Below are 25,273 nucleotides of genomic sequence, written 5' to 3'. Positions count from 1 at the left end.
CACGTGAATTCCAATGGAATGTGTGGGGTTTGTCTAGGGGAGATCTATAATTTGATTTTAGACGCGCTTTGTGAACATTAGGGAGAGGGCAGGGTGTGGTGGGGCGGGGTGGGGTGGGGTAGGGTGGGGGGAGGGGAGGGGGGCGACAGGGCAGAAGGGTTTGCGATGAGAGTGCGTGCTTGTGTCCGCGCGTGTGTGTGAGTACGTGTCTGTGTGCCTGTGCAGATGGATGCAATACAGTTAAGCTGAAAAAAAAAAAAAAAGAAAAGTAATCAATTTGCATTCTCTAAGTTTGTTAATGCTGTAGCTGGATTGTATGGAAGCACATTCTCCTCACTGCACTTCGACAACATTATCAGTGTGTGTAACTGCTTGTGTGTGTACCTCTGTAAGCCTCATGTACGTACGTCCAAGAATGAAACTGGCAGAGATGCACTGGACCGTGCTGCGCTCTGTATGTGTCTGTCATGATGTTGCTGGGGTCTATCAGTCTGTGGTCGGGGGGGGGGGGAGAAACATGGGAACTAAACTGACATATAAGTATCTGGTTATTCCGCTCACTTTGTATCACCCCCCTCCCCCCTCTGTTCTGCCGTGGTGGCTGCACGTATCACAGCCAATCAAAACTCCTGCAAATGCTGTGCCTGCCAGTTTAGGTTACCATGTGGAACTATTTTGTCTATGCTGATTGCTTCTGGTGCTAATTAACACTACCCAGTATAATCTACTGTGCAACTTAAACATCCGATTTTCAAAATCATGATCGTGTATTTTTTAAGATCTTCTACTATTATGATTTAAAAACCATAGAAGGAGAAACTTGAGCTGCGACAGGTTCACTAACGTTACATTCTTGTCACTATTAGAAGCAAAGACTGCAGCTAAAACACTTTGAAATTAAATGATGGCAGGTATGCTGTGAGTTCTGTGCATTATATGGAAAATATACCCCCCCTTTACCAAAAAGATATTTTATACACAACAGCCCGCACTCTTTAACTGTAAGGCTGTTTTAGGAGTTGACCCACATTACATGAGAAGACACATTTCTTTACCTACTTAAAGGAACTACATAACCAAAATGATTAAAGCTGTTGTATGCATTTTTTGGGGGGGGGGGGGGGCAGGTAAATCTTTGTGTACTGCTCGGTGAGGAGTAAACCATCTGCATGTGGGTTTAGTAGTGTCACATGAAGGAGTCATCAGGACCATGCAACAACTTATTCTCTCTTTTCCTAAAATCCTAAGAGATTACTACCATCAGAAGTTTCTCTACCGTGTCTGAGGTGTCTAGAAAAAAGCTTATTTCTTACCATGTAACGTTGCTTTCAGACATTCAAAAATCATAAGGGAAAGAACTGGGAACCAAATCTATCTACAGCTTCTGTCAGAATTCATTTACTGTACCTTGATCTTTCCAACCTGAGGCAAATTGTAGGTGGAAGTTTAAACCATCTGATTTGATTGAATCTTGAGTTCTAATAAAGTTTAGATTCAATTCTGAATAAAAGACAATGACACCAAATTAACTTCACTGTGACTGTCTAAATTTTCTGAGGCCAAACTTCAAATAAGAAACTTTTAAATATTATAAGCAGTGCTTGGGGCCAGAGAATGATAGCTGACCGTGGTTCCAACACCAGAACTCCTGAATGAAGGGGCTTGAAATTTCTTCTTGTAATGACTACAGAGATGCAAAACAACAAGAGATGCAAAATCACTACAAGGATATAAAATGACACCAAATGGCCAAAAAAAAAAAAAAGTATAAAGATATAAAATGATCACAAACATGCATGAAACTACCACACGGGGATGCAGAACAAACACAGATGACACAACAGCGTCTTAAACCAACCTCCTGACTGTCAGACCTGTGTTTTCTATCTTCAGCTTGAACACAGACAACGAATGGGGTGATTGTCAACTACAGATTACAGTATTATGAAGCTTACTATGGAAACTGCTGGCTTGGATGTGATGTGTGAGTCGGGGATGTGTGGCAACTGTTTGTTTTGACTGTAAAGGTTCTCAGCTTATAATGTGGGTCCATGAACAGACAGTAACTGTAAAAGAAAAAAAAACTGTCTCCAGTCTGATTCTGTATGTGTGAAGGCAGTTTTTACTGGCAACTGTCCTACAGCATCAACATGATCTTAGACTATGCTGTGCTACATTAAATATCAGCAGTCTTTCAGGCCTTTGACTCTTTGTGCCTCATTAGCATCATCATCATCATCACATCTCGCTCAGTGTGTTCAAACCAAACAGTTCTTCAAATACTCACCTGGTCAGTAAGGGGCCCTCTAGTGGATTAATCCAGTCTTACTGTTCCAGTTTGCAATGGGTAAGAAGCGTGACAACACCTGCGACCTTCACAGTTAATAAACACGTTAGTAACACATATCTCTGCAAGAGTTTGCAGCTTACCTGACCTGCATGTTTGGAGTATCGGAGGAGAAGCTGCAGATGAAACGGAACGATTTATAAAAACAATTTTACAAACTTAAAAAGTGAAAATTGTGACAAAATATTATATTTCAAGTCCACCATTGTGAAAGTGTGCACATGTGCTAACCCTTTAACCCGTTAACCCTTTAAACCCTTAAACCTTCCAGCTGTGGTAAACTCCTGTGATTAGAATCCAGGGGGGTGTGTAACTGAAAAGAGCTGACGTTCATTATTGAGGTAAATCAAGATGCAAACTGAATAAACATTTTTAGGATTTAAATTTGTATTAAGGTTAAGCTATACTTATCTCCCTCTGTACAGAGCTATTTCATATATTTATTTCCCCCTAATTTCCCAGTGAGTTACCAGTTCAAAGCTGTGTTCACCAGTTGGATCTTTAAATGCTCAGTAGCTTGACAGAGAGTTTATCAGAGCTTGTTTCCTGACCTGAATGCCTGAAGTACTTAAGTACATTTCTTTAAGTACTTAGCTTGTACTTAACTACAGACTGAGGTATTTTTACAGTACTATAGTATCTACGTTTTAAGCTAATAATCCTACACAGTATTTCAGAGGGAAATATGACATTTACTCTGTTTGAGAGCTACAGTTACTTTTCAACTTTTACACAAAAATTGTATAAACCTATGAAACACAGTGTTCATGCAGAGGAAGTGTGCTTTTCTTTTCTACCCCATTAATCATCTCATGACCCCTCAGATTTACCTTGTGACCCTTTGGAGGGGCCTGATTCCCCAGGTGGGAATCAACAGGTAGGTATCAGTCACAGGGGCCAGTTTTTTCTGCAGTGAATAGCTTTACTCTATCACCACCGCCCAAGGGCCGAGGCCCCGTATGAGAGACAGACGGCTGCTCGTCCATCACTGAAATGTTGCAGTAATAACCACAGCTGACATAGGCAGGATACAGTCAAGAACATCCTTTTATTCAATCAAGTAAAGGTGCTGCTCTTTTCAAACTGTTTTTTTTTTATTATTATGGAAAAGAAACTGTAATTAACACATGCATTTCACCATGGGCTCTGGGAGGTGTGTCTGAGGATGGGACACTGCTCTGAGCAGAGGAGGAGGAGGAGGAGAAGGAGGGGCACTTGGGGTGGGAGGGTTTACAGGCCAGAGACGAGGGGATAGGCCGATCAGGGGCCTCAGTCTACGCATCGCTAAACACGGCCCAGCGTCCTACAAAACGTGTTAAAAACAAACAAAGGAAAAGTTTAAAAAAAAACCAAAAAAACAACGGCGGACGGTTCAGCCACAGGGTCCGACTGGGCTCTTTGAATGGTGCAGGGGCAGATACTGTAGACACCCTCACCCAACACACACACACACGCACGCACGCACGCACACACACTCTCTGCTCCATGCAACCTGCTCCTCTCTGATATGGCTTCTCAACTGTGGCGCTTTTAGGGTTTGATTGATAATACTGCTGCTGGCTTCATTTGCTTACTGAAGAAAAATTAAAAAAAAAAAAAATTTGCATATATATATATATATAACTTTTTTTTGCAGGACAAAGAAAAAAATCTTTAATCACTTGATTTTGCTGGTGGACTTCGAAGGTGCTTTCTCTATAAGTCACCTACTAGTTTTACAGTTTTTGGAACCATATCACTTTGGTCAATGGTGGTGAATCAATATACAACACTGTGAAACTAAGTGTAACTTCTCTAATGATTGTGCTAAATCTGAGCCTCTCAGTCTCCGAGCTGTGGAACCGGTCCGCTTTATAAGGTGCTTCGAGTTATTTTTCAGTTTCACTTTTTTCCTTTTTTTTCTCTTTTTTTTTTTTAAACAGCTGGTCTCATTCAACCACTAGAAAGGTGCATAACTGAAGGTCTCAACGCAGCATCTCACTGCTGCCTAAGATACGCAGTAACAATGACAAAAAGTAATCAAAAAGCAAATCCAAATTCAATTATAAAAAAAAAAATTAAAATAAATAGATAGAAACAAGAATCACAAACAAACCTGCCTATACTAGCAGTCCTACTGGTCATCTCCCTCGCCAAAGTCCAAAACCAAAAAGAAAGTTCCCGTGAGTGCCTTCATCCCTCCGCCTGGGTTCATTTGTAATTGACCGCTCCCAGGGGGGGGAACTATTTCTTTGCCCTGACTCAGACCCTGTCCTCAGCACAGCCCAGAGCCCCGTGGTGTAACTTGTTCACTTACATTAGCTGTTGAATGGAGAAGCTGAAGAAGATGGGTATGGTAATACAATGTGAAGCGTACAGACAAGAATAACATGTGAGCTAACTGCATTCTGCTCAGACAAAAAAATCTTTGCGTATTCTTTTTTTTCCTTTTTTTTTTTTTAAACCCCGCCATTCAGAGAAAGGGAGAAAGGAGAAAAGGAGGGGAGGGGAGGAAAGAGAAGGTTACGCAGCTACAGACTACTCCAGTGTCCAAGATAGACAGAAGACAAGATACAGAGGAAGAGAAGCAAGACAGAAAATATCTTTTTTTGTCCTTTTTTTTTCAGCTTTTCTTAATTATTCAACAATAAAAAGAGGAACTAAATCACACCAATTTCCTTTAGTACTATGTATACTGCTTTAAAAAGCTTGAAGAAGAGGAAGAGAAAGATATAGAAGTATGAAGGAGGGGACTTTTTTTTTCTTTTGAGATGGGCACTCAGGATTACAAGATGGAATCTGTGAACAAAAGGCACTTTTTAGGGACAACCTTTAAGATGCTCTGAGTCTATAACACTACATCACCAAACAAATATTTATAATCATTTACAGTGGGAAACGGGGGGGGGGGGGGGGGGGGTTCGGAAAGGGTGGGGGTGGGGGAGAGGGAGGGTTGGGGTTCACGTTCTTATCGAACTGATGACAGCGTCCCTCTGAGGTTGTTCATTCCCTCTCGCTGAACCAACCAGACATTGACACCAAATGGGGGAAAAAAAAAAAATCTCGCCAGACATCACAGGCCTTTCATGATTTTGTGTTTTGTTTTTCTTTGACACGGGAATCCAAAACTCTTGTGCATCTCCCAAACTGGGGAAGATCTTGTCTTTGTCCCACATTAGGCCCATACGAGATGATACAGTCTGGAAACAGATGTTTTTTGGGTTTTTTGTTTTCTTTTTTTCCCCCCCTACGACTATTCCTCTGCTGTGGTGTAAAGGTTGGGGAGGAAAAATGCCTTTTGTCACAACAACCTTTTCATACACTGAACCCCTCCCCCCTCGGTAAATACAAAAAGAGAAATAGAATAATGCATGTTTTCCTAAAATTTGCTTTTATGATAACACTTAATTTTGTTTATTATTATTTATGTATAATAGAGATTGAATGTACTTTTAATTCTTTACGAAAGCACCAGTTTTCATAGTGATATATATTTTATGAGTTGCAAAATTGTTCCTTCAGCCCTCCCACATTTTGAAAACAAATCATTAGAAATGAACTTTTTCTTAAAAAAGTGATAAAAGGAAAAAAATAATAAAAATAAAAGGAAATTAAAAACAGTTTCCTCAAACTTACTTACAAAGACTGGGATTTTTTTCTTGCCGCCCTTGTATTTAGAGTCCCAGAGCACGTGGACTTGAAAAACAAAGGAAAAAAAAAAGTAGAGGGTTTTCCCTCTTTTCTCATGACACCCTCAAACAATCGCTAACAAACAAACACAATTCCTCTACCAAGGCATTGCACATGGCTCAATCAACATACATCATTTAGTTTCAAGAACAATACTTCCCATCAAAACAAGAAAGAAAACAACAAAACCTAATCTGATTTTTTTTTTTTTAAATCCTCAACTACATTATCATCACTGTCTCTGTTTCTATTGTTGTGTTTGCCATGGATTTCCTTTTTTCTTTTATGTCATTTCATGCGAGTGTGGGTTTTAGAGACTGGTACTTTAGCTCAAATCAGCAGTTTTTGAGATGCATCCTATGACTGTGCGATGTACGCCATGCTTCAAAAAATAACTAGACTGCCACAGAGCTTATCTTGCAAATAAAAAAAATGTATATATCTATAAATATATATGTGTATTATATATAAAGATGCTTGCGATTATCTAGTGAGCTGTCACCGTTTTTTTTCCCCTCTCCTGACATAAATTTTTCACCATTCACTATAGCTTATATGTGAGAAAAAGAACCTGAATTCATGTTTGACAAATTGCATAATGGGAATACAGAGGCACTTCCATAGATTAGAAAAGAAATCACCTTAGCCATCGTTAACGTCTTACTCAGCGGAGCTAGTTCTCTCTACGAAGCTGATGAGATGGTCGCCAGTCGTTGGCCAACTATGTTGTGTTTCCCTGCAGTGAAGAACATGGCCAGGCAGTCCAGTTATTTTGTGAGGTTGGATGGGTGATTTAAATTCAACTTTGAACAGGAGATAACTCAATCAGTCGGAATATGTTTGGGCTCGTGATACAAAATGATTAAAAGCATAAAGGCCTCCTCAGATTGTCTAGATTTAAGACTTCCCTTTGAATTCATTCGGGCACTGGGGGATGTGTTTGCATTAATCGTCTGCGTGTTTCGGAAGTGGCGATCTGTGCTCTACAAGCGCGTTTCTATCCCAGTAATACATCCGCTGACTTGGGACACTAAGTGGTGGTCAATCTACTGTAATTCGTACGAAAAAAAAGAAACTCACAAGGTTGGCTGGCATGATTGTTTTAGTGCAGTTTTGATCATTAAGGGCTCATCGATTCACAATAGCAAGGGGGAGTGCTGGTGTGCGTGCGTGTGTGGGTGTGTGCTGGGGTGGGGGGAGGGGGGGGGGGATTACTATAGCAACCCATATCCTTTACCTGACACCTGTGCACCTAAAAATGGGCACATGTGTGATCCTCCTACTGAAAACAGCCAGATATGTCACATATTCATTTTGCTCCGCAGTGTGGCTCCCTCTGCTCTTGGAGCAGCGGCCCGTCTGGGAGTGTAAACAACAGGGTAAACTTTAGGGAGACAGAAAGAAGAGCTTACTCTCTCTTTTACTCTGGGTCCCATCTTCAGCAACCTTCCCTCCTTGATTCTTGGTTTTTTTTTTTTCCTCCTGTCACTCACATTTCACCATCACCAGTCAGCAGCAGTACCTGGGTCAAATAGCAGATGCGGCTCATTAGCAGTTTTTCGTTGACCTGTATGGTTCGGCAGGTGAAGTTCCCAGAACACAGGCTTCCTGTGATTGTCAAAACCCTGCACTGTGTGGTCCTGTAGTAGAGTATGTGGCAAATGGGTTCATCTGGCACTGAGAACAAGCAAGAACCATGTCTTAGGAAAAGGCTGGAGAATGCCCTCATTCGCTGCCTTGCTTAGAGTCGGACGGAAAGATCGCTACCACTCCTGAGTGTGTACGGTTAACACGAAGCTACAGCCCGCAGCTCGTTAGTTTAGCTTAGCATAAAACCTGGAATCAAGGGGAGACACCTTCCCTGGCTGTGTCCAAAGGCAACACATGCAATCTTTAATCTGTATAAAAACTACAATTTACCGTTTTACAGAAGTTAAGACTCAGAATATTAAGCCCCAACCATCACAAAACATCAATTTGTCGTTTTTAAAGTTCAGGTTTTATCTACGATTAAACAATCGAGGTGCTGGTTTGTAGTATTTGTTAAATGTGGACAGAGCTAGGCTAGCTGTTTCCCCTTGTGTCAAGCTGATGTATGTTAGATGTAGCTTCATATTTACTGTACAGATACAAGAGTCGCATTGGTCTTCACCTGTAACACCGTGAATAAGTGCATTTCCCAAAGTATCAAACCTTTTCTTTAACTTTTTGCAACTACGAATTGATCCGGATAAGCTAACCACCCTGTCTGTGCTGCTTCCATATCCCACTTCTTACTGTGTTTCTCTGTAAGGTGCTGTCATTCAAATATAAAACAATTATAAAATAGCACAAATCCAAAAGGAATAAATTCAAATAAGAGAGCACACAATAGAACAAAACCATTCATCTACATTACAAGAGGGCACAAAGGGGAATCAATAGCTGCTGTCTATAGTCATGAGAACTGTCAGTACTGAAGTACACACAACACTGTGACTTTCAGCATGTGTGTTGGTTTGGACATCTAATCAAATAGAGAGTTCACTGGGCTTTTCTGAATGTGCATGTAAAATGAAAATATCATAACACAACACCACCACCTATAAATACTACAATCTAAAAGGTGAGACTGGGCAAATGTGTGTGTGTGTGTGTGTTTTCAATTGTACATACATGCTGCGGTCATGGCACAGATTGTAGTGAGTGTGTGTGTGTGTGTGTGGTGCGGGGAGATGTGAGAATGAGCGGAGGCCAATGATTTGTTGAACTGAACGATGGGGGTTGAGGACAGGCGAAGGCTTCTTGTACCTTGATTTTTCTTCCACTTTAAAACTCTTGATAGGCAAGTCTGGTTTACCTCCCATGCCTTATAGGTAAACTAGTGCACATCGTTAAAATTAGTGTTAATTGATTCAGCTTGTAGTGCAACCCTTGATCAAGAAATATTTTGGCATGGTTTCTCTCTAGTAAGTAGTAGGGTTAAAAGGGGGCTTTATAGAGTCAATGGTCATTCAGAGAGAGAAACGGTCAATTTGATTTCGTTTTGGATGATGACTGACATAGCAGGAGCACGGACTGCAGCTTTCATTGGGAACCCAATTGTGTCTCGTCATGGTGGGTGTAGCTTTGTAGGTTACATGTTTCGTCTTTTGTTGGACAGTTGATTTTCTTTGCCATTCATTACACAATGCGTCCTCACGAAGTAGGAGAAGTTGACCACTTTTTCATCCTCAGGTTCCTCCTGCGTTTGCGGCTGTGTTGTGCTGGTTCGGTGGTTTTTCAGGAGTGATGCCTGCTTGGTGCCGTTTGTCCCCTTGCTCCTTCTCTATCCTGGCATCCTCTTGTCCATCCATTCATCTTTCCATCTATCCATCCTTGCTTAAAACGGGTCCTCCCTCTGACTGGGTAAATGAGTCCAGAGTTCCTCTAAAAGTGTCATGCTGCTGCGTTTTCCTGTGTTGCTTGGTTATATTTTGTATCAAGTGAGACGTACTGTCAGGGCCGGTCGGTGGGTTGGTTGGAGGACAATTATTATCCTGCGGGTTGTTTCTCTGTTTTTCTATTTCCGATTGTAAAGAAAGAATTCTAGTTGCTGGTTTGTACACAGATCTTGTCAGAGGAACCAAGACTGAAAAAGAAAAAGAGGGAAGGGGGTGTGGAGGATGAGATTATGTTAATGACAAAACCAGTATGATTTAGTGGACCAGCTACAAAGAAACACCTTTGAGTATAATCAGAAATTTGGTGATTTTAAACACAATGTGACAGGCAGTTCTCCAACAAACAGTCTACAGCCACACTAACAGCTCTGTGAGGCTGTACTTTGGCAAATGTACTTGCTAATGTCCGCGTGCTAAAATGCTCACCATGACAATGTTAACATGCTGATGTTCACTACTCAGTTTAGCATGTTAACATGCAACCATTACCTTATTAGCATTAAAGACAAAATACAGCTGACACTGATGGGAGTGTCATTAGTTTTGCAGGTACCTTGGTCATAAACGAAGATGTTGGAAAACTACAATAAACTTTCATTTTGAACTGATGGCAGTATTTGATAAAAAAAAAAAAAAAAGTGGTAAATCAGAGTTAGCAGAATTTATCCTCTAGGGTTCTTGAATATCTTATCAATGTTTGGCTGAAGGCTGGTGGGCATTCCATCCAGTAGCTGGGAAAATATTTGACTCTGAACTACAGATGTCAAATGTCATGATGGTGCTATGCAAAAGGTCCAGGGATCACAGAAGTGACTGGGATTCATCCTCTGGGGAACATGGATGTCTGCACAAAATTTCATGGCAATCTTTTAAGTAGTTGCTGAGATATTTCGGTCTGGACCAAAGAGGAGAATGACTCCATCTACTGTGTTTTGTTTTGCCCTTTTACAGTAAATACAGTGAGTGACAGAACAGTCATCTGGGCCATTACCATTAATTCTGCCCATTTCTGGAGCGAAGTACAATATGCCTTGAATTTGGCCAGGCAGTGAATGGCTACCAATGGCCAAGCGGCAGCAGGGGGATAGCAGTCTGGCGCTCCCTGCCACTTGCGCCATCTTCACATTGGGTTTCTCCCGCTCAGCATGAGCAGGGAGCAGGAGTGGGTCACCGTCGCTGTTGTTGGCTGCCCTGCTTGGCCTGCAGGGTCTGGCACTGGGGGCTAATGTGCCAACATTCTACAAGTCAAGCCTTGGAAACTACTCTGAGCCTCCAGGGAAGCAGCCTTTTGTTTTGTTTGACTCTAACAGGTCGCATGAATGCCCCCCTTCTGCCTCCTGCCCTTCTCAGCTACCCTACTCCCCTGGGCACTGTCCCAGCAGGCCTAGGGCATTGTAACTTCTCTCCTTTTAGTTACTCTCCCTCTCTCTCCTTCTGTGTATGCTCTTACAAACACACACACACACAATCCATCTATCTCCCATGAACACTCCCACTAAATCCTTGGCAGCAGACAGTGACCACCCTCTTTTCTTTCCTGCCCCCCCCCCCCCCCCCCCCCAAAAAAAACTCTCACCCCCTCTCGAGCAACCCCTTCTCAAATTCAAGATCAACTGGCTATGACATCATGTCTGGTTGCCGGGGGTAACCAGACGGCCGGGACGTGACTTCTATAAGGGCCGAAACTCTGACTCTCTGTTCCCTCCATTTCCCCTCTTTTTCTGTACCATTGGTATCTTGTTTCCCTTCTGCTTTGGTTGCAGCACCCATCATTTACCACTGGAGGGCACATGGAGCCCACTGTTGTCAGTGTGCAAGGTTCCCCGGTCTGTCCCATAGTCACCACATACTCACTTCTGACGTGCTCTTTGTTTAGTAATCTATCATTTTTTTTAGTGGATCATTAATCTTTTAATGTCTTATTCTGACAGGCACATGCAAACAATTAGTGTTGTGTGTTTGGAGAAGTAAAACCACACTTCAGACATTATGTCCCACTGAGTATTGAACATCAGTGAGCTTTTTAAGAAAAGCAAATGAAAACATGGCCAAAAGTTTGTAGATACCCCTGTCCATATGCTTTTATTTACTTTTGGTGTAGGGCTGTTTTTTATGGTTTGGGATAGACCACTTAGTTCCAGCGGTGGGAAATCTTAATGCTTTTAGACAATAATGTGCTTCTAACTTTGTGGCAAGTGTTTGGAGAGGATCAATTCCAGTTTCAAAATGACAGTACCCCTGTGCAAAAAGCCAAGTCCACAAAGATAACATTTTCCCACGTGTGTGGAGAAGAATGGAAGAATCTGAGAGGCCTTCACAAAAACCTGACCTTATCCCCTTCCAGCACCTTTGGGACATAGGGGAACACTGACTGCAAGTCAGGTTTTATCTCTCCAAATCACTGCTCAACCTCACTATAATGTTGTTGAGGCTGAATGGGAGCAGCTTGGTGAAAAGCCTTCCCAGACGAGTGGAAGCTGTTATAACAGCAGATTAATACCCATAGTTTTGGGATGAATGTCCAGGTGTCCATATGCTTTTGGTGTGCATAAAATACCAGGGTAAAGAAAGGAAACAACCCAGAGTTGGTAGGTTGTTTAGAGAAGAGGTACATTAGCAACAAAGGAGGCATTATGAAGAAGAACAAGAAGAAAAACTGACAGAGGGAATGACGAAGAAAAGAAGATTAAGACTGAAGTGAAAAAGAGAGGAAGGGGAATAAAGAGTGAAGCATAATGAGCGCACAGGCAGAAAGGATCAGGAATGGGGGAAATGGAAAGGGAGGAAAAGTGAGAGAACGGAGGGCAGAGAAACAAGGGAGGGGATCAGCAGAGCAGTTTCAGATGGTTTCCATGTGTCGAGAAGCAGAGCTGAGCTGGCTCCAGGCGGGTGTGGTTGGACACTAATGAGAAAAGTACTGGTGGTAATGGAGGAGGCATATGAACGAGGCGCAGAGCGGCGAAGGGAAGGAACGAAGAAGGTGAAAGAGGGAGAAAGTAAAAGACGGAGGCAGAGAAAATGAGTACGAGGCAGGGAGGAGGAGAGCGGAGCCGGACAAAGCTAAAAAGAGTCTGAAAGTGAAATGGGAGAAGGGGGTTCGTTGGCAAGAAGAGAGAAAGGAAAGGTAGCAAGGAGGGAGTGAAAAAGGCAGCGAGGGAGAGGGCCTGCTGCCTGAAGGGTAGGCTCCATGTGTGCCAAATAAACAGTTGAGCACATATGGTAAACCACACACGTACAGTAAAATACAGATGTACAAATGCACACACTGACAGTGCGCTGTGGGATGGTGTGAGAGGAAAGGTGGAGGAAACCCAGCAGCAGGTTTCAGAGAGTGAGGGAATAGGAAATATTTTGGCGTATGTCCACACAGTTAATAAGTTTCCTGAGTTTGACCGGTAATCACAGTCAAAACAGATGAGTTCCCTGCTCACTTTTTACACACACAGACAAACTGCCAGCATATCCCCAAACTCTTACCTGTGTCTGCTGCGGGATGTTCAGAAAGTTGTTGTCCCGTGATCCGATGCCGACAAACCTGTTGGGAGCTGTGGCGCCTGGCGTGGAGTATGCTACGGAAACAGAAGAAGACCAAAACAGACATGAGTGCACAGAGAGACAATCACTACTGCAACTTCCTGTAGCATCTTAAAGGAACAGAAGGACACACTGGGGAACCACAACACATTTTTTTAAAAACAAATTAACCAAACAAGATATTATGTGTTTGTTAGAGAGAATTAAAGGTGCTGGTAGGCAAATTTTGTTACCTTTGGATTGCTAGGCTAGCCCTTTCTCCCTGTTTCTAGTCTTTTTATGCTAAGCTAACTATCTGCTGGCTGTAGCATCATGTTTCCTGCACCAGCATGAGAGTGGTTTCAGTCTTCTCATCAAACTCTTGGCAAGACAGTGAATAAGTGTATTCCCCAAATTGCCGTTCTTTTGTTTTAACATTTAATGACAAACAGTAAACTTACTGGATAACTGGTAGTTAAAATGTAAACAAATCTAAGTGCATTTTAGTAGAAAGTACAGCTATATAACATTGAGGTCATCAAAACTCCACACAGATGTTTGCCAAAATCTGGTAGGCAAACTTAGGTCTCCATGCGTGAGTCCCCGCTCATAAACTCAGTTGGAAGTGATTGAGCACACCAGAATCCTGACACCGAGTCTCAGTCAGGGACATTTAAAACCCACTGGCATCAAAGTCTCTGACAAATTTAGGGCAGTTTGAGGTACCCTACGGACTCCAGAATTTGAATCTCGCTGAGGGATTCAGCATGCAGTGTGCAGCCTGGTACATATGTGAGTCTGTTTGTGTGCAGGAGAGGACAAGAAGTGGAGAGAGAGACAGAGAGAAAGAGAACCTGGAGATTTATGTGTATGGACATATACTGTATACATCCATGTGTTTCTAAGAATTGGAATAACATACATAAGACATAGAAGACTTTGAGACGCTGACTGGGGGGGTAAAACGAAAACACTAAATTTGAAGGAAAGCTAAAAACAAAAAAAAAATAAATAAAGTGCTCCATCCAGTGCCCCTCCTATCACAGGTGAGGAAGACAAATGTGTTGTGAGAAAGCCCCATGGTTGGACTGACATCACTCCTTCACCTTAAATACACACCCTATCCTACTTAATAAACACCAAACAAAAAAAAATCCCACCAAGAAACTAAAAGCAGCACAATTACAATCAAGTATGAGTAAAATGCTTTCACCAATGTCCTAATTTGTACTGGAATGTTTTGGAGTCCATATAAATTAACTGCCCTAAATTTGTGCCCTTCACATGTAGGAATCAATGAATAATCAAAGTCTTCTCAAGTTTTTCCACGAGATTTGCTGATGAGTCCAGCAGGAGAAGAAAGGAGGATTTAGAGGGAGAAGAACTGGGGCAGCGATTCACCTTCCACTCCAGACAAAGCAGAATGGGCTCAATGCAGAGCCACTCAAACTGATGGGGCCTCATACAGAACCCTGATGAGCACCACAGAAGTCCATTATGACATACTTCTCACCAAACCTCTGGTGGCCTTGATCTACTCTACTGAGCTCCACAGTATATTCTGCGCAGGCTTCCATAGCCTTCCAAGGGGTTAAGGGAGGTGAGATGTTGGATACACAGGAACAATGATGACACGAAGTTGGAGGAAGAACAATGGCAGGGGTCTTTTCTCTGGAGAGGGTTGGGATTTTTTTTTTTTTTTTTTTGTTGGTCTGGTTTTGAGAACGGTCTCTGCGGGGTCACTTACACGGAGATGCGGGCGAGGAGAGTCCGCCGTCAGGGGGCGTGCTGTTGGGTTTAGAGTCGGGCATGGGGAGGGGCACTGGGCGGGCCACTGGGGGAGGTGGAGGCAGCAAGAAGGAGCCTGGCATTTTGCTCTGGCCGCTCCCGTTTGGCTGCAGACAACACAAATAGGGTCAGGAGGGCGACATGCGACAATCCGCAGACACGGAATGAAAAAAAGAGGACGTAGCTCGGGAGGCCGAGTCCAAAAAAATATCCATGACGGAAGGGGGGGAGGCGATGGTGGAAGGAGGGAGAGGAGGTGGTGGGAAACAACAACCAAAGGAATGATGTATGTGGACGGCATCTTTTATGGAGGTGTGAAAAATAATAATCACCACAGGGACTGATAGAAGTGGGAGCTGGAGCTGGAGGTGAGAGGTTCCACAAGGGTGGTCCGTGGTGGGTGGAGGAGGAGTGGAGGAAGGGAAGTGAGCAAATTATTGACTGGGTTCGTCCAGAAGATGGCAAGAAATCAAAACCATGGGAGAATACTTGTCTACACAAGCACAACACCACCAACGATACCAGCACCAAACAACCAAAGTCCAAACTAAAATCGTAACAGCTAGAGATGAAGACAGAAACAAGATGACACAACAAAGGACGAGTATGCTTGACTGAAGTGTGCTGTGACTGGTTCACTCTCGTGCGGATGGTTATAACTTCTGAGGGGTTGGGTGGAGCAAAAGAAAAAAATTCAAAAAAAAAGGGGGGGAGGAAGGGGAACGTCGGGGTCTGAAACAGCAAACAGCAAAATGACATAGACAAGACAATACACAGATTTGTAGACCAGCTGCATAACCAAATGTCGAGTGTGTTCACTTGTGTTGCACTTGTAATGCTGTGGGGTGTATTTCTCTGTACTGTACGCGGCTCTGGCATGCACTGTCCTTATGGTAATACTGCGTTGTAGAGCAATGCAAACATATGTGCTCTATGTGATTTCAGATTTGTAGGAGGACTTGAAAGGACATGAAATAGCCACACGTATGGAAGCAAAAACAGGCCATAATTATTTACATTTTACAAGCAACTGAATACCTAATTGTGAAAAATAACCACCTCTGAATAATTTATATTGAACTTTAACTACGAATAAAAGCCATCTGTCTGACTTTATGTGGTCTGAATTCCCCTCTTTTATAATTACAGAGGACACTCTGAAGGTGTCAATTTGCAAAAACTTCATTCAAGTTTTTTTGGAAAACCTACTGGAAATTTCAAAGAGGAGAATTCACAGCCACATTGATTCAGATTGATTTGATGGTTTTCAAAGTAAAGTATCTCAGTGGTATGTAAATAAACACTGAACACTCAGTAGTGTTTACATTTAACAAACAGGTATAAGATTGCTTATAAAACCAAATCTAATTTTTATGGCCTTTCTTTGCCTCCATACACACCTTTTTCCACTAACATACTTTTAATGTTTTTTACTTTTGAGTATGTTTTATAAATGCTACACACTTTTATAAACGTCTTACACTGTCACTCCAAGAAAAATCAACAATCCTAGTATTGAAATCTAAGTGCAGGTTAGCTTCTATGTGAACGTCACATTTTTAAGGTAACAATGTTCCTCCTCCCTGGCGGCGAGGCTTACCTGTCCAGCGGCCTGCCCCGAGCCATCAGCACAGACAAACTGCACAAATTCCTTCAGGGGGTCCTGTCCAGGGTGGTGGTGGTAACGGATGGTTGGGTGGGTGAAATAGGGGCTAGACTGCTGGATGATGGAGGGAGACGGGAAGTGCAGGGCCGAGGCTGAAGCACGGGGACTCCCTGCGAAGAGACACTTGTATTAGAGGAACGCATGAAGAGGAAGGTGGAGAGAGCGAAAAGAAGTCATGAAACACTGAATTCCTTCTCATTCTTACAGATGGAAGAGATGTATGAAGTCATTAATGAACGATAGAGAGAACATCACATCACAACTGGAAATGATAAAGTTCAAATCTGGTTTTAAAATGTCGCACATGAAAGAAATGCTTTCCCAAGAAAAGCTGATTTCAAGTTAATAGCTATTATGGGTATTGCTCATAATGTTTTATGGTCACTCCAGTAAATCTATACAGCTTTACGGGGGTCATTTACACACACATATTGCATTCATATGTGCATACTCACAGAATGCATAACAATTGAAGTTGGGATCATTCGGACTTATACACAGGCAAACACTGCACACACCTGAGAGTGCACAAATTCAACAGATTCAAGAGCAACGTGTTCAGATCAGCTTGTAAAAAGAAAAAGCACAAAGAGATCACCGAGCACTGTCTTAAATTAGCTGCTCTTAATGCCTGCACGCCTGTGTGCTGTTTTGAGGGTGTGATTCATCGGCATAGATGCAGTTTGGTATTCAGATGGTAAAGCTGTTTTTTATCTGACACATTTTGCTTCTATGACAGAACTAATCTGTACATTCACATAGTATGTTTAAGTTGATGTTTTGAGGTTAATAGGCTTCGGACCCTCATATCTGCATATATGTATGCATCTGTGTGTGTGTGTGTGTGTGTGTGTGTGTGTGTGTGTGGGCAGCAGGTGTACAGTTGCTAAATATATCAGGATTCTGAAGCTAATAGGCTTTTTGAAACAGCACTTTTACCCAAGAGTTGAAAATTGAGGAACTCCCACCGAATAAAACTGAATTTACAGTCCTGACCATAATTATCTGAACAGTTACAGAGTTGTTGTCAGCCTCTGTGTTTCAGCATATTCAGTATGAAATAAAGCAATGGATACGACATGAAAGTGCCAAGTCTCAGCTTTAATTTTAGTAGGTTTACATCAATATTGTGAGAACTGTGTGGGTGATACTGTATATTCTTTATATAAATGCCCAGAACCCGTAGAACAAAAAAGAAATGTGTAAATATCCAAATACTTATGGACTAGACTGTGTGTGTGTGAGGTGTGAGAGGGGAGCAGTTGCTTGAGCCTGACCACCAAACACAAAGCCCTCTCTGTCAGACCTATATCCATTACTAAATCTCCTTGATTTGTATTAGAAGCCTGCTCCCATCTTAGCTGTGCCAGTTTGACACCCATCCCATTCCATCTAGGCCCCCCAGCTGCCCATGTTGGGCTGCCAACACTTGGTGTTCGCATCTTATACATTGTGTGTGTGAGTGTACTTCATGAGAGTGCCAACCCACTGTATTACCCCCCAGTCAGGGGGCCTATGCCTCTGAGCCCAGCAACACCTTGCTCCCATGCCAGGCTGCCTGCTCCCCAGTGAAGCTGTCTCCCTGCTCCTATAGCCCCTTACTAATCCCATTAGAGACTGGGAGAAGGCCAAAGGGTATGGGGGTGGGTTGTAGATGGGGATGAGGTGGGGTGGTGGTGATGGTGGTGGGGAGACAGGATCACAGGGAATCCATATACCCCCTTCCTTCTCTCTTCCCTCTAGAGTAGTGGTTCCCAACCCTTTTTTTGTTTTCAGATGTACCCCCACAGCTCTGTCAGATGAACTCCAGAGCTCCTTCACTAACACCACCCTCATGTTCCAGATGTCTTTGATTTCAGCTGATTTTAATCTGGATGCTTTTTAACACTATTGGTTTTATTATATTTTTATAAATATTTTTTATCATACTGAACTGTCAGTGTTTAGGTCTCTTTAGCAAAGCTTGCACTTGTACTACTTCAACAATTTATGTGTTTAGCAAAGTATTACTGCTAGCTTAGCCACTTATCCATTACCTAACTATTACTTCAGCTACCACTGGCTTTTACACCTTTTATCTTTTACCTTTAGCTCATTATTTTTAACTGGTTTGTAATTATCTTTGGCTAATAACAATTTAGACGTTATATATTAACTATTCATCTATAGATGTAGATATATATATATATTTTTTTTTTCAAATTGGTTGGGCTACTCTATAATCTTTCCAAGTACTCAGTGGCAGCTGCATAAGTACTCCTTGGGGCACAAGTACCCCTGGTGGGAATCACTGCTCTACAGGGAGGGCGGCTCAATGTGGCTGGAGGGACAAAACCACCTCCTTGCACCACTGCCACCGTGAGCAGCTAGCGCCAGCACGCTTCTTGATCCCACTTCTCCAAACCCTAAATCCCCTTGGATCTTGTCTTCCACACAGAACAACAACAACTCTGATGATGTGGTAAGCACTTTCACGCCAGCGTGGGAGCAGCTCCAGCATGCACGCTGTTCGGGTTTGTGTAAAAAGAAACAAATCACAACTGTATAAATCACAACTGCTGGCCACAACAAGGGTGGGATATAGTGTATGTGTGCTTGTTACTGTGAATGTATATATGTGTGTGTGTGTGTGTGTGGAGATTTGATTAGCTGTAGCTACATCTCAAGAGGCATAGGGTCTTGTCAACAACCATGGAGGAGGGTTTAATGACACGGTGGTCAACCTCATTGCTACACATCTGCTCGGTGGCTTAAAAAAGCCTTTGATGTAGCTTCGCTACAGAGCTAAAGCACATGGGTAATTATCTGCAGTGAACTCCTTCACTGGGTGAATTCAGAAATGTGCAGTTTCCAACAAGGAGGGGATATCTCTTTTTTCAATCTGTGCTGTGGTGATAAAATTAAGAGATTTATTGTTGGTTGTGTTTGATATCTGATGTTGTTATGAGCTGCGTGTTTCAGCCTTGTGGAGGATCAGCTGGTTCACACAGCAACCCAGACTCAGTGCGTCATTTTCTTTGTCAGTAAAGACATGTTCACCCACTAAAGTTCCCACACTGTAAGTAAGTAAGTAAGTAAATAAATAAATAAGTCAATAATTTGGAAAGAAGAAGTAAAAAAAAAAAAAAAAAAAAGAAATGGAAAGCTGTAGAAAAGTGAAAGGCAAAGACCCACAGCTGGATCAGTCCGCTTGGGGGTCCTGGGGTAAAAATGTATGTTTTTGCCTCCTGTGGCTCTGGAGGAGTAATGCCATCACGATCATCATCTTGACTTGGGCTTAAGAGTTTTAACAGAAAGTCTGTATTATGAATTTAGGTTTTTAACTTTAGGAGAGTAGGAAGGGTGTAATGAAAAATTGCATTGGAACGTAGGATCCAGTTTTTCTTGGCACTTCAAGCATACTAGGGACGAAAAGTCAGAATATCTACTCCTTGGATTTTTTTTTTTTTTTTTTTTTAATCTTGTGAGTCCCCTGAAATTGCAACACAACTTGCAATGGAACACTTGGAGTACATGGAGTACCATGTCAGCTGATAGTTACGTTTGTCATGAATATTTCTACATTTCCAAATAAAATTTCAGCTCATCAAATGACCACAAGCCCATTGCCACATGGTAAATCTGGGGTTTTTGGGGTCACCAGAAATCCAGGGTCCTGCACAGTTGCTAAACGGGCCTTAAAAAGATCCATGACTTTTTTTTTTTTTTTTTTTTTTTTTACTTTACTTAACTGTAGAACTGTAGACATTCAAGTAACTTGCACCTTCTTTCAATAAAGAAATAAATAAATCCACCTAAATTCAAATGTTAATAATGGTGTTTATCACTTATTGATCTTTAACTGTAAATGGAAAATATTTCCAATTTAAGGAAATAAATGCAATACCTTTTAACTTCTTTTTCAGATTATAAATGCTGCATTTCAACCTGGTTAGTTAATAGTTATTCAAACAAAAATATCAATGAATCAATGTATTTATTTACTCATTTACATATTAGATAATTAGGTCATTTTAAAAATCTTTACAATTCTTTTTTTAAAGAATTCAAAAATTCTTTAAAAAAATGTTTTTCTCCTTTTTGAATTCTTGCTCACACTCTTATGCTTTTATTTTTCTTCAGAATTTTTTCCTGAAACAAACATCTTGAAAAATGGCAAGATACGCCAGGAGCCAATGAGTAAATGACACTCGATTCAGAACAGTCGCAACTGCCACCATAAAGAAAAGACGCCAAGATAAGAGAAGCCTTGCAACCATCTGACACTTGTGCAATTAGAGATGTGACAGAGCAGGCAGCAGCAACCACCTGATCTGATCTTCCACTCTAAGAAGAAAATGTACAACCACCAGCCAACCACCAACAGACAGGCCCAGAAAAGTTAAACACCACACCCAGACTCCCTAGAAGCTCCATCACCAGCTTGACCTGCACCCTACAAGGTCAGAGCAGGCAGAGGAGGAGGCAGAGGCCAGTGCACAGAAACTACAGAGCTACCTGCCAGCTTTTAATTCCCGGCCACTCTCATCTCCCAAAGACAACGCTCCCACTTCTGAACCACTGGGGGTGGGGGTGGGAGGGGGGTTTGGGGCCCTGAAGAAGTGGGGGTTTGGGTAGGAGGAGATGGTGAGGAGGGGGAGAGGAAAGGGTGTGGGGGCGATCAGGGGGATTGGGAGCTGGGTTGGTCTCACCTGGTCTCACTCCCGCCAGCATTGGCAGTGGGTGGTGGGTGAACGCCATGCGGGGGGACCTCGTCTGGGAGGACAGGGCGCTGAAATCGAATTTCCCCGGCTTCTTAAGAGAACCAGGCGATGACAGTCCTGGCAAAAAAGGGGATCAACAAAATGGCAGAACAGAGACGAGGTTTTAATCAAACATGGCTGCTTTTCTTACTTCGACTCTACTCAAAAAAAAAAAAACTTATCAGACTTTTTAATTTGATTACAGGAATCGAATGATTATGATCGACTGAAATCAATGGACTGATCGACTGATTCATTCATTGATTTGTTTGATTGGCTTAACATACAGATGGGTTCTCACAATCTGTCCAATACTCTATGTTTTTGCACAGTCAGCAGACTGTACCATGTCCATCAGATTGAGGGGTGGGGTTGGGGGTTGAGGACAGGGTCCGGTGAGAGGCCATGTTTTGAAGCAGCAGGGGTTCAGAGTGAAGGGGGGGGGTGACGGGAGAAAGGGGGAAGGGGTAGGGATGAGGGTTGGGGGTTCGGAAGGCTAGGGGCACAGTGTCAGTAGAGAGGAGAGCTGGGAAATGCAATGGCGGTCCAACTACGGTCACCGCTGGCGTGTATGAACAACACAGCAATGTCCTACTCACTCCTTTTTACTCACAGGACAAACCGCTGAAATTAATTCAAAGATGTCTCCTCTTTGAAACCCAATCTATCTGACTGATCCCAGAACCACAATGATCTCAGAGCGCGGAGTAGCCACAGAGAGCTACAGTCAACAAACACACCGACCAACCTATTCACGGCAGTTGTCAGGATGCCTCTGTAGAGTGAATGGGATCCTGGATGTCCTCATATCTGGGGCAGACTGTGTTTTTCAAGCCAAAGCCAGCATGAGCTACGCAACTACATCTAACTGCAGAAGAGCATGCCAAAATACATCAATAGATCCTCTGATGTAGTGCCCCTCTGCATATCTGTCAGGTATTTTAATACCTTAAGGCAAACAGTATTTCATAAAGAAATGCTTGCACTCTCACACACATACACAAGCTGTTCAGGCAGGGTGGCGAGCGCCTGGCAAACTGCCAGCGAAAGGCTGGAAGGGAGAGTGGTCGAAAGATGGAAGGAGTTAAGCAGGAGAGGAGTGGTGACGGCATGGCCGACCCGCATAGACAAACATATTAAAGTGTCCCCCTCTGTCTATAAATGTCGGCTGAGGCTAGAGGACTGCATGAAATATCCCTCAGTTTGGTAAAAACGGGCACACTAAGTATAGGCCCGGCTCACCAGCGGACCAGAAACATGGCCAAAAGTGTGAGAGCTACAGATAAAAGAGGTTCTCTTCTGTGATCAAGGCCTTGTGTGGTGGGCACTGAGGGAATTTATTTTGATGTATGGTAATCCAAAGGCACAATTTTGACTTTCAGGGTTTGAGGAGCAGCGCCAAATGGTATATTTGACCTCTGCCGGGGAACCGCAATGTTGAATATACGCTGAAATAAAACTCTGGAAAGAACAATCCATAAAACAGAGAATAATGAGGAAGCAGAAGTATAGAAAAGTACATCAGCGTGGACACACAGACCTCATTACTGTTCTCTGGAACACACTGAACTCATGTTTTGTTTCAGATTTATTTGAAAGAATACAGTGATAAACAACCTTGGCGAAGCAAAAGCCCTATAAACTACTAAACGGCACAATATTCACACATATAAAACAAACACACTCAAATAAAGACGTGGGTAATTTCACCATGGCCCAAAGAGATGTGGAAATAGATTTTATGAGCTGAGCATATAAAGTCTAACAGAGCAGATTTCTGAAAAGCTTTCTTTTTAATGCTACATTGGGAAAAGTTTTATCGCTATTTACCCACAATTCTTATAGGCAGCATGGGCACAGCTGTGCTTGTGTGGGCACCGATAAGTATAGAAAAAGGTGGGTGCCTGTGCTTATGTTCAGCTAGGAACATCATGTGACTCCACGTGTAGGTGGGAGGAGCGGACACACAAATAAAAAAAACAAAAAAAAAAAACCCAAAAATGTTTACAACCAAGGAGGCCAATCAGACACACAGAGGACAGAGAGGGGTGTGAGGCCACAAGGGCAGAAGATGCTTTGGAACCTAATTTACAGCAGAGCTGGTAGATTAAGGTTTAATTAATAAACATTATATGTTTGCCTGTGATTTCCTGTGTTTATAAAGAGGAAGATAACAAGATATGCGATGACTGTAGTTGTTATGTATTACATCTGGTGCACAGAAATTCATTTCTGAGTGAACATGGCATTGATGATCATTGGTGATCAATGTTGGGAAATTACTGAGTGATAAAATGACCACGTGCCACAGTCAGCAGAATATTAGTAGTGTCACTCTGGCACTGATATTTGACTTCCTATGGTGTGTTTGGAATATTTCTTGGTAATAAGTTACAACCAAATGAATTTACTGTACATGTGTTAGACCTGTGTATCACTGCTGTCATGTCTCTGCAAAATGACAGTTTTTTTCGTGAGCTGGGACAAACAGTCCTGTTTCCAGCTGTGACGCTGCATGTTTCCCATGGGTTTTTTTATACAATGGTTTATTTTGCTTAAGAAGTTTGGGAACGTTTGTCAACCCGTAAAGCTGAACATGGACAAAATGACGACAGTCAAAGTCTAAGTAATTTTAAGGGAAAGTACAAGAACATTTTTTTTTTTTTTTAGCAAATGTATTGAATCCAACATAAAAAGAGACATTATGTGGAATGTCAGCTTTCCGATTCTACGGGGGGGGGGGGGGGGGGGAATATAGGATCCCGTGAATTTGCAGCTTGTCCCACACTAAAGCAAATTTTAGATTATTAATAGGTTTTCTTACATGCTCTGCAAAACTACATGAGGTTCTGATAGAGAGTCAGGGTGAAAAGCATCATTTCGACTTGCATTTGAATTCACTGCCCACACTAACAACAGACGAACTGAATCCCAGCATGTTGTGGATTCAATGCATCTCTGTGATGAAGCCGGCTTGGCTCCAGTTCCTCTGTGGTACATATAGGGTTGACTCGGTGTGCCACCACATCCCAAGTTCAATTATAAGCATCTTACTATGCATAACCAGCCTTAAATTATACATATTGTTTTTAGTCTCTGTGATATTCCCTAATTAGTCGGTATCTTGCTGAAATATCTGGTACTATGCGGCTTCTCTGTGAGGAGCAGCAAATGAGGCCCAGATGCCCAATGAAAGCTTTGTCTGATAAAGCTAACAGAAGTTACTCTGATCTCTCCCTTAATCTGTGTGTGTGTGTGTGTGTGGGGGGGTGTGTGCATGTGCGATAGAGTCTACTCACACACACACACACACACACATACACAGTTGTTTGTTCTACATTATTTCTGTGTCCTGCTCCTGGCACACTGTACGAGCAGACTGGCAGCCAATTGCTCCCATGACCCTCTAGTCTTGCCACGCTAACAAGCTGGCGACCACACAAACCCCCTGACTGTCACAGAACTGGTCCACTAGCATGTGCACGCACACACACACACACAAAGAGGAAAAAAAAAAAAAGCTAACACACTCGTCATTCAGTTCAGGTAGGCATGAAACAATGTACATTAACAGGGCTGAGTCCGTCATTAACTGACTACCTCACACATCATTGGCACTCATAAACACTGCAATAATGTGCTTCAGCAAAGCAAGGACACCTTAACAACAACACAACCACACACACATCACAGGTTCATGCCCAAATGATTAGCTGGAATTCTCTGTCAATAGTTAGGAAACACCCCGCCCCCCCTTTACTGAAAAGTTGATAGCGGGTTTTCCCTCCACTGAGCAGCGGGAGCAAGCAGGCAGAGAGAGGGAGAGAGAGAGAGAGAGAGAGAGAGAGAGAGAGAGAGAGAGAGAGAGAGAGAACGGAGCAGAGCGGAGCCGGAGACAGCAGACTTAATGATGAATTACATGATCACCTGCTATGCCTCAGAGCTTTTCATTCAGGTAGAGAATCACCTCCAGAGCAGGCAGAGGCAGAGGCCCTCCCCTTCCCTCCTCCCCCCCTCCCTCCTCTCGTCCTCCACCCCTCCTCTCCTCTCCTCATCTCTCACTCCCAATACCACCACCACCATCACCAGAACAGATGTCTGCTGTAACCCAGTAGCTCCCTTCGCT

The 25,273-nt window shown here is 42.7% G+C and overlaps 1 protein-coding gene across 8 annotated transcripts in view; it reads right to left on the bottom strand.

The window, feature by feature from the left end:
* Window positions 1–4,188: 4,188 nt before the first annotated feature.
* nfixb (nuclear factor I/Xb) overlaps window positions 4,189–25,273 on the bottom strand; it is a 129,982-nt gene continuing 108,897 nt past the window's right edge. For 5 of the 8 annotated variants that reach the window (XM_041062480.1, XM_041062482.1, XM_041062483.1 and 2 more), the window contains 4 exons: window positions 21,097–21,225; window positions 16,340–16,515; window positions 12,916–13,007; window positions 4,189–9,626 (listed from right to left, as the gene is read on the bottom strand). In XM_041062480.1, the coding sequence (XP_040918414.1) occupies window positions 12,936–13,007; window positions 16,340–16,515; window positions 21,097–21,225 (377 nt within the window). In that variant the 3' untranslated portion in view covers window positions 4,189–9,626; window positions 12,916–12,935. The remainder of the gene's footprint in view (window positions 9,627–12,915; window positions 13,008–16,339; window positions 16,516–21,096; window positions 21,226–25,273) is intronic. The other 3 variants (XM_041062484.1, XM_041062481.1, XM_041062485.1) reach the window with 1 other exon arrangement.

The sequence above is a fragment of the Toxotes jaculatrix genome, chromosome 18 (genome assembly GCF_017976425.1).
Source record: "Toxotes jaculatrix isolate fToxJac2 chromosome 18, fToxJac2.pri, whole genome shotgun sequence".
Taxonomy (NCBI): domain Eukaryota; kingdom Metazoa; phylum Chordata; class Actinopteri; family Toxotidae; genus Toxotes; species Toxotes jaculatrix.
This window is presented reverse-complemented; position numbering and strand designations above follow the sequence as displayed.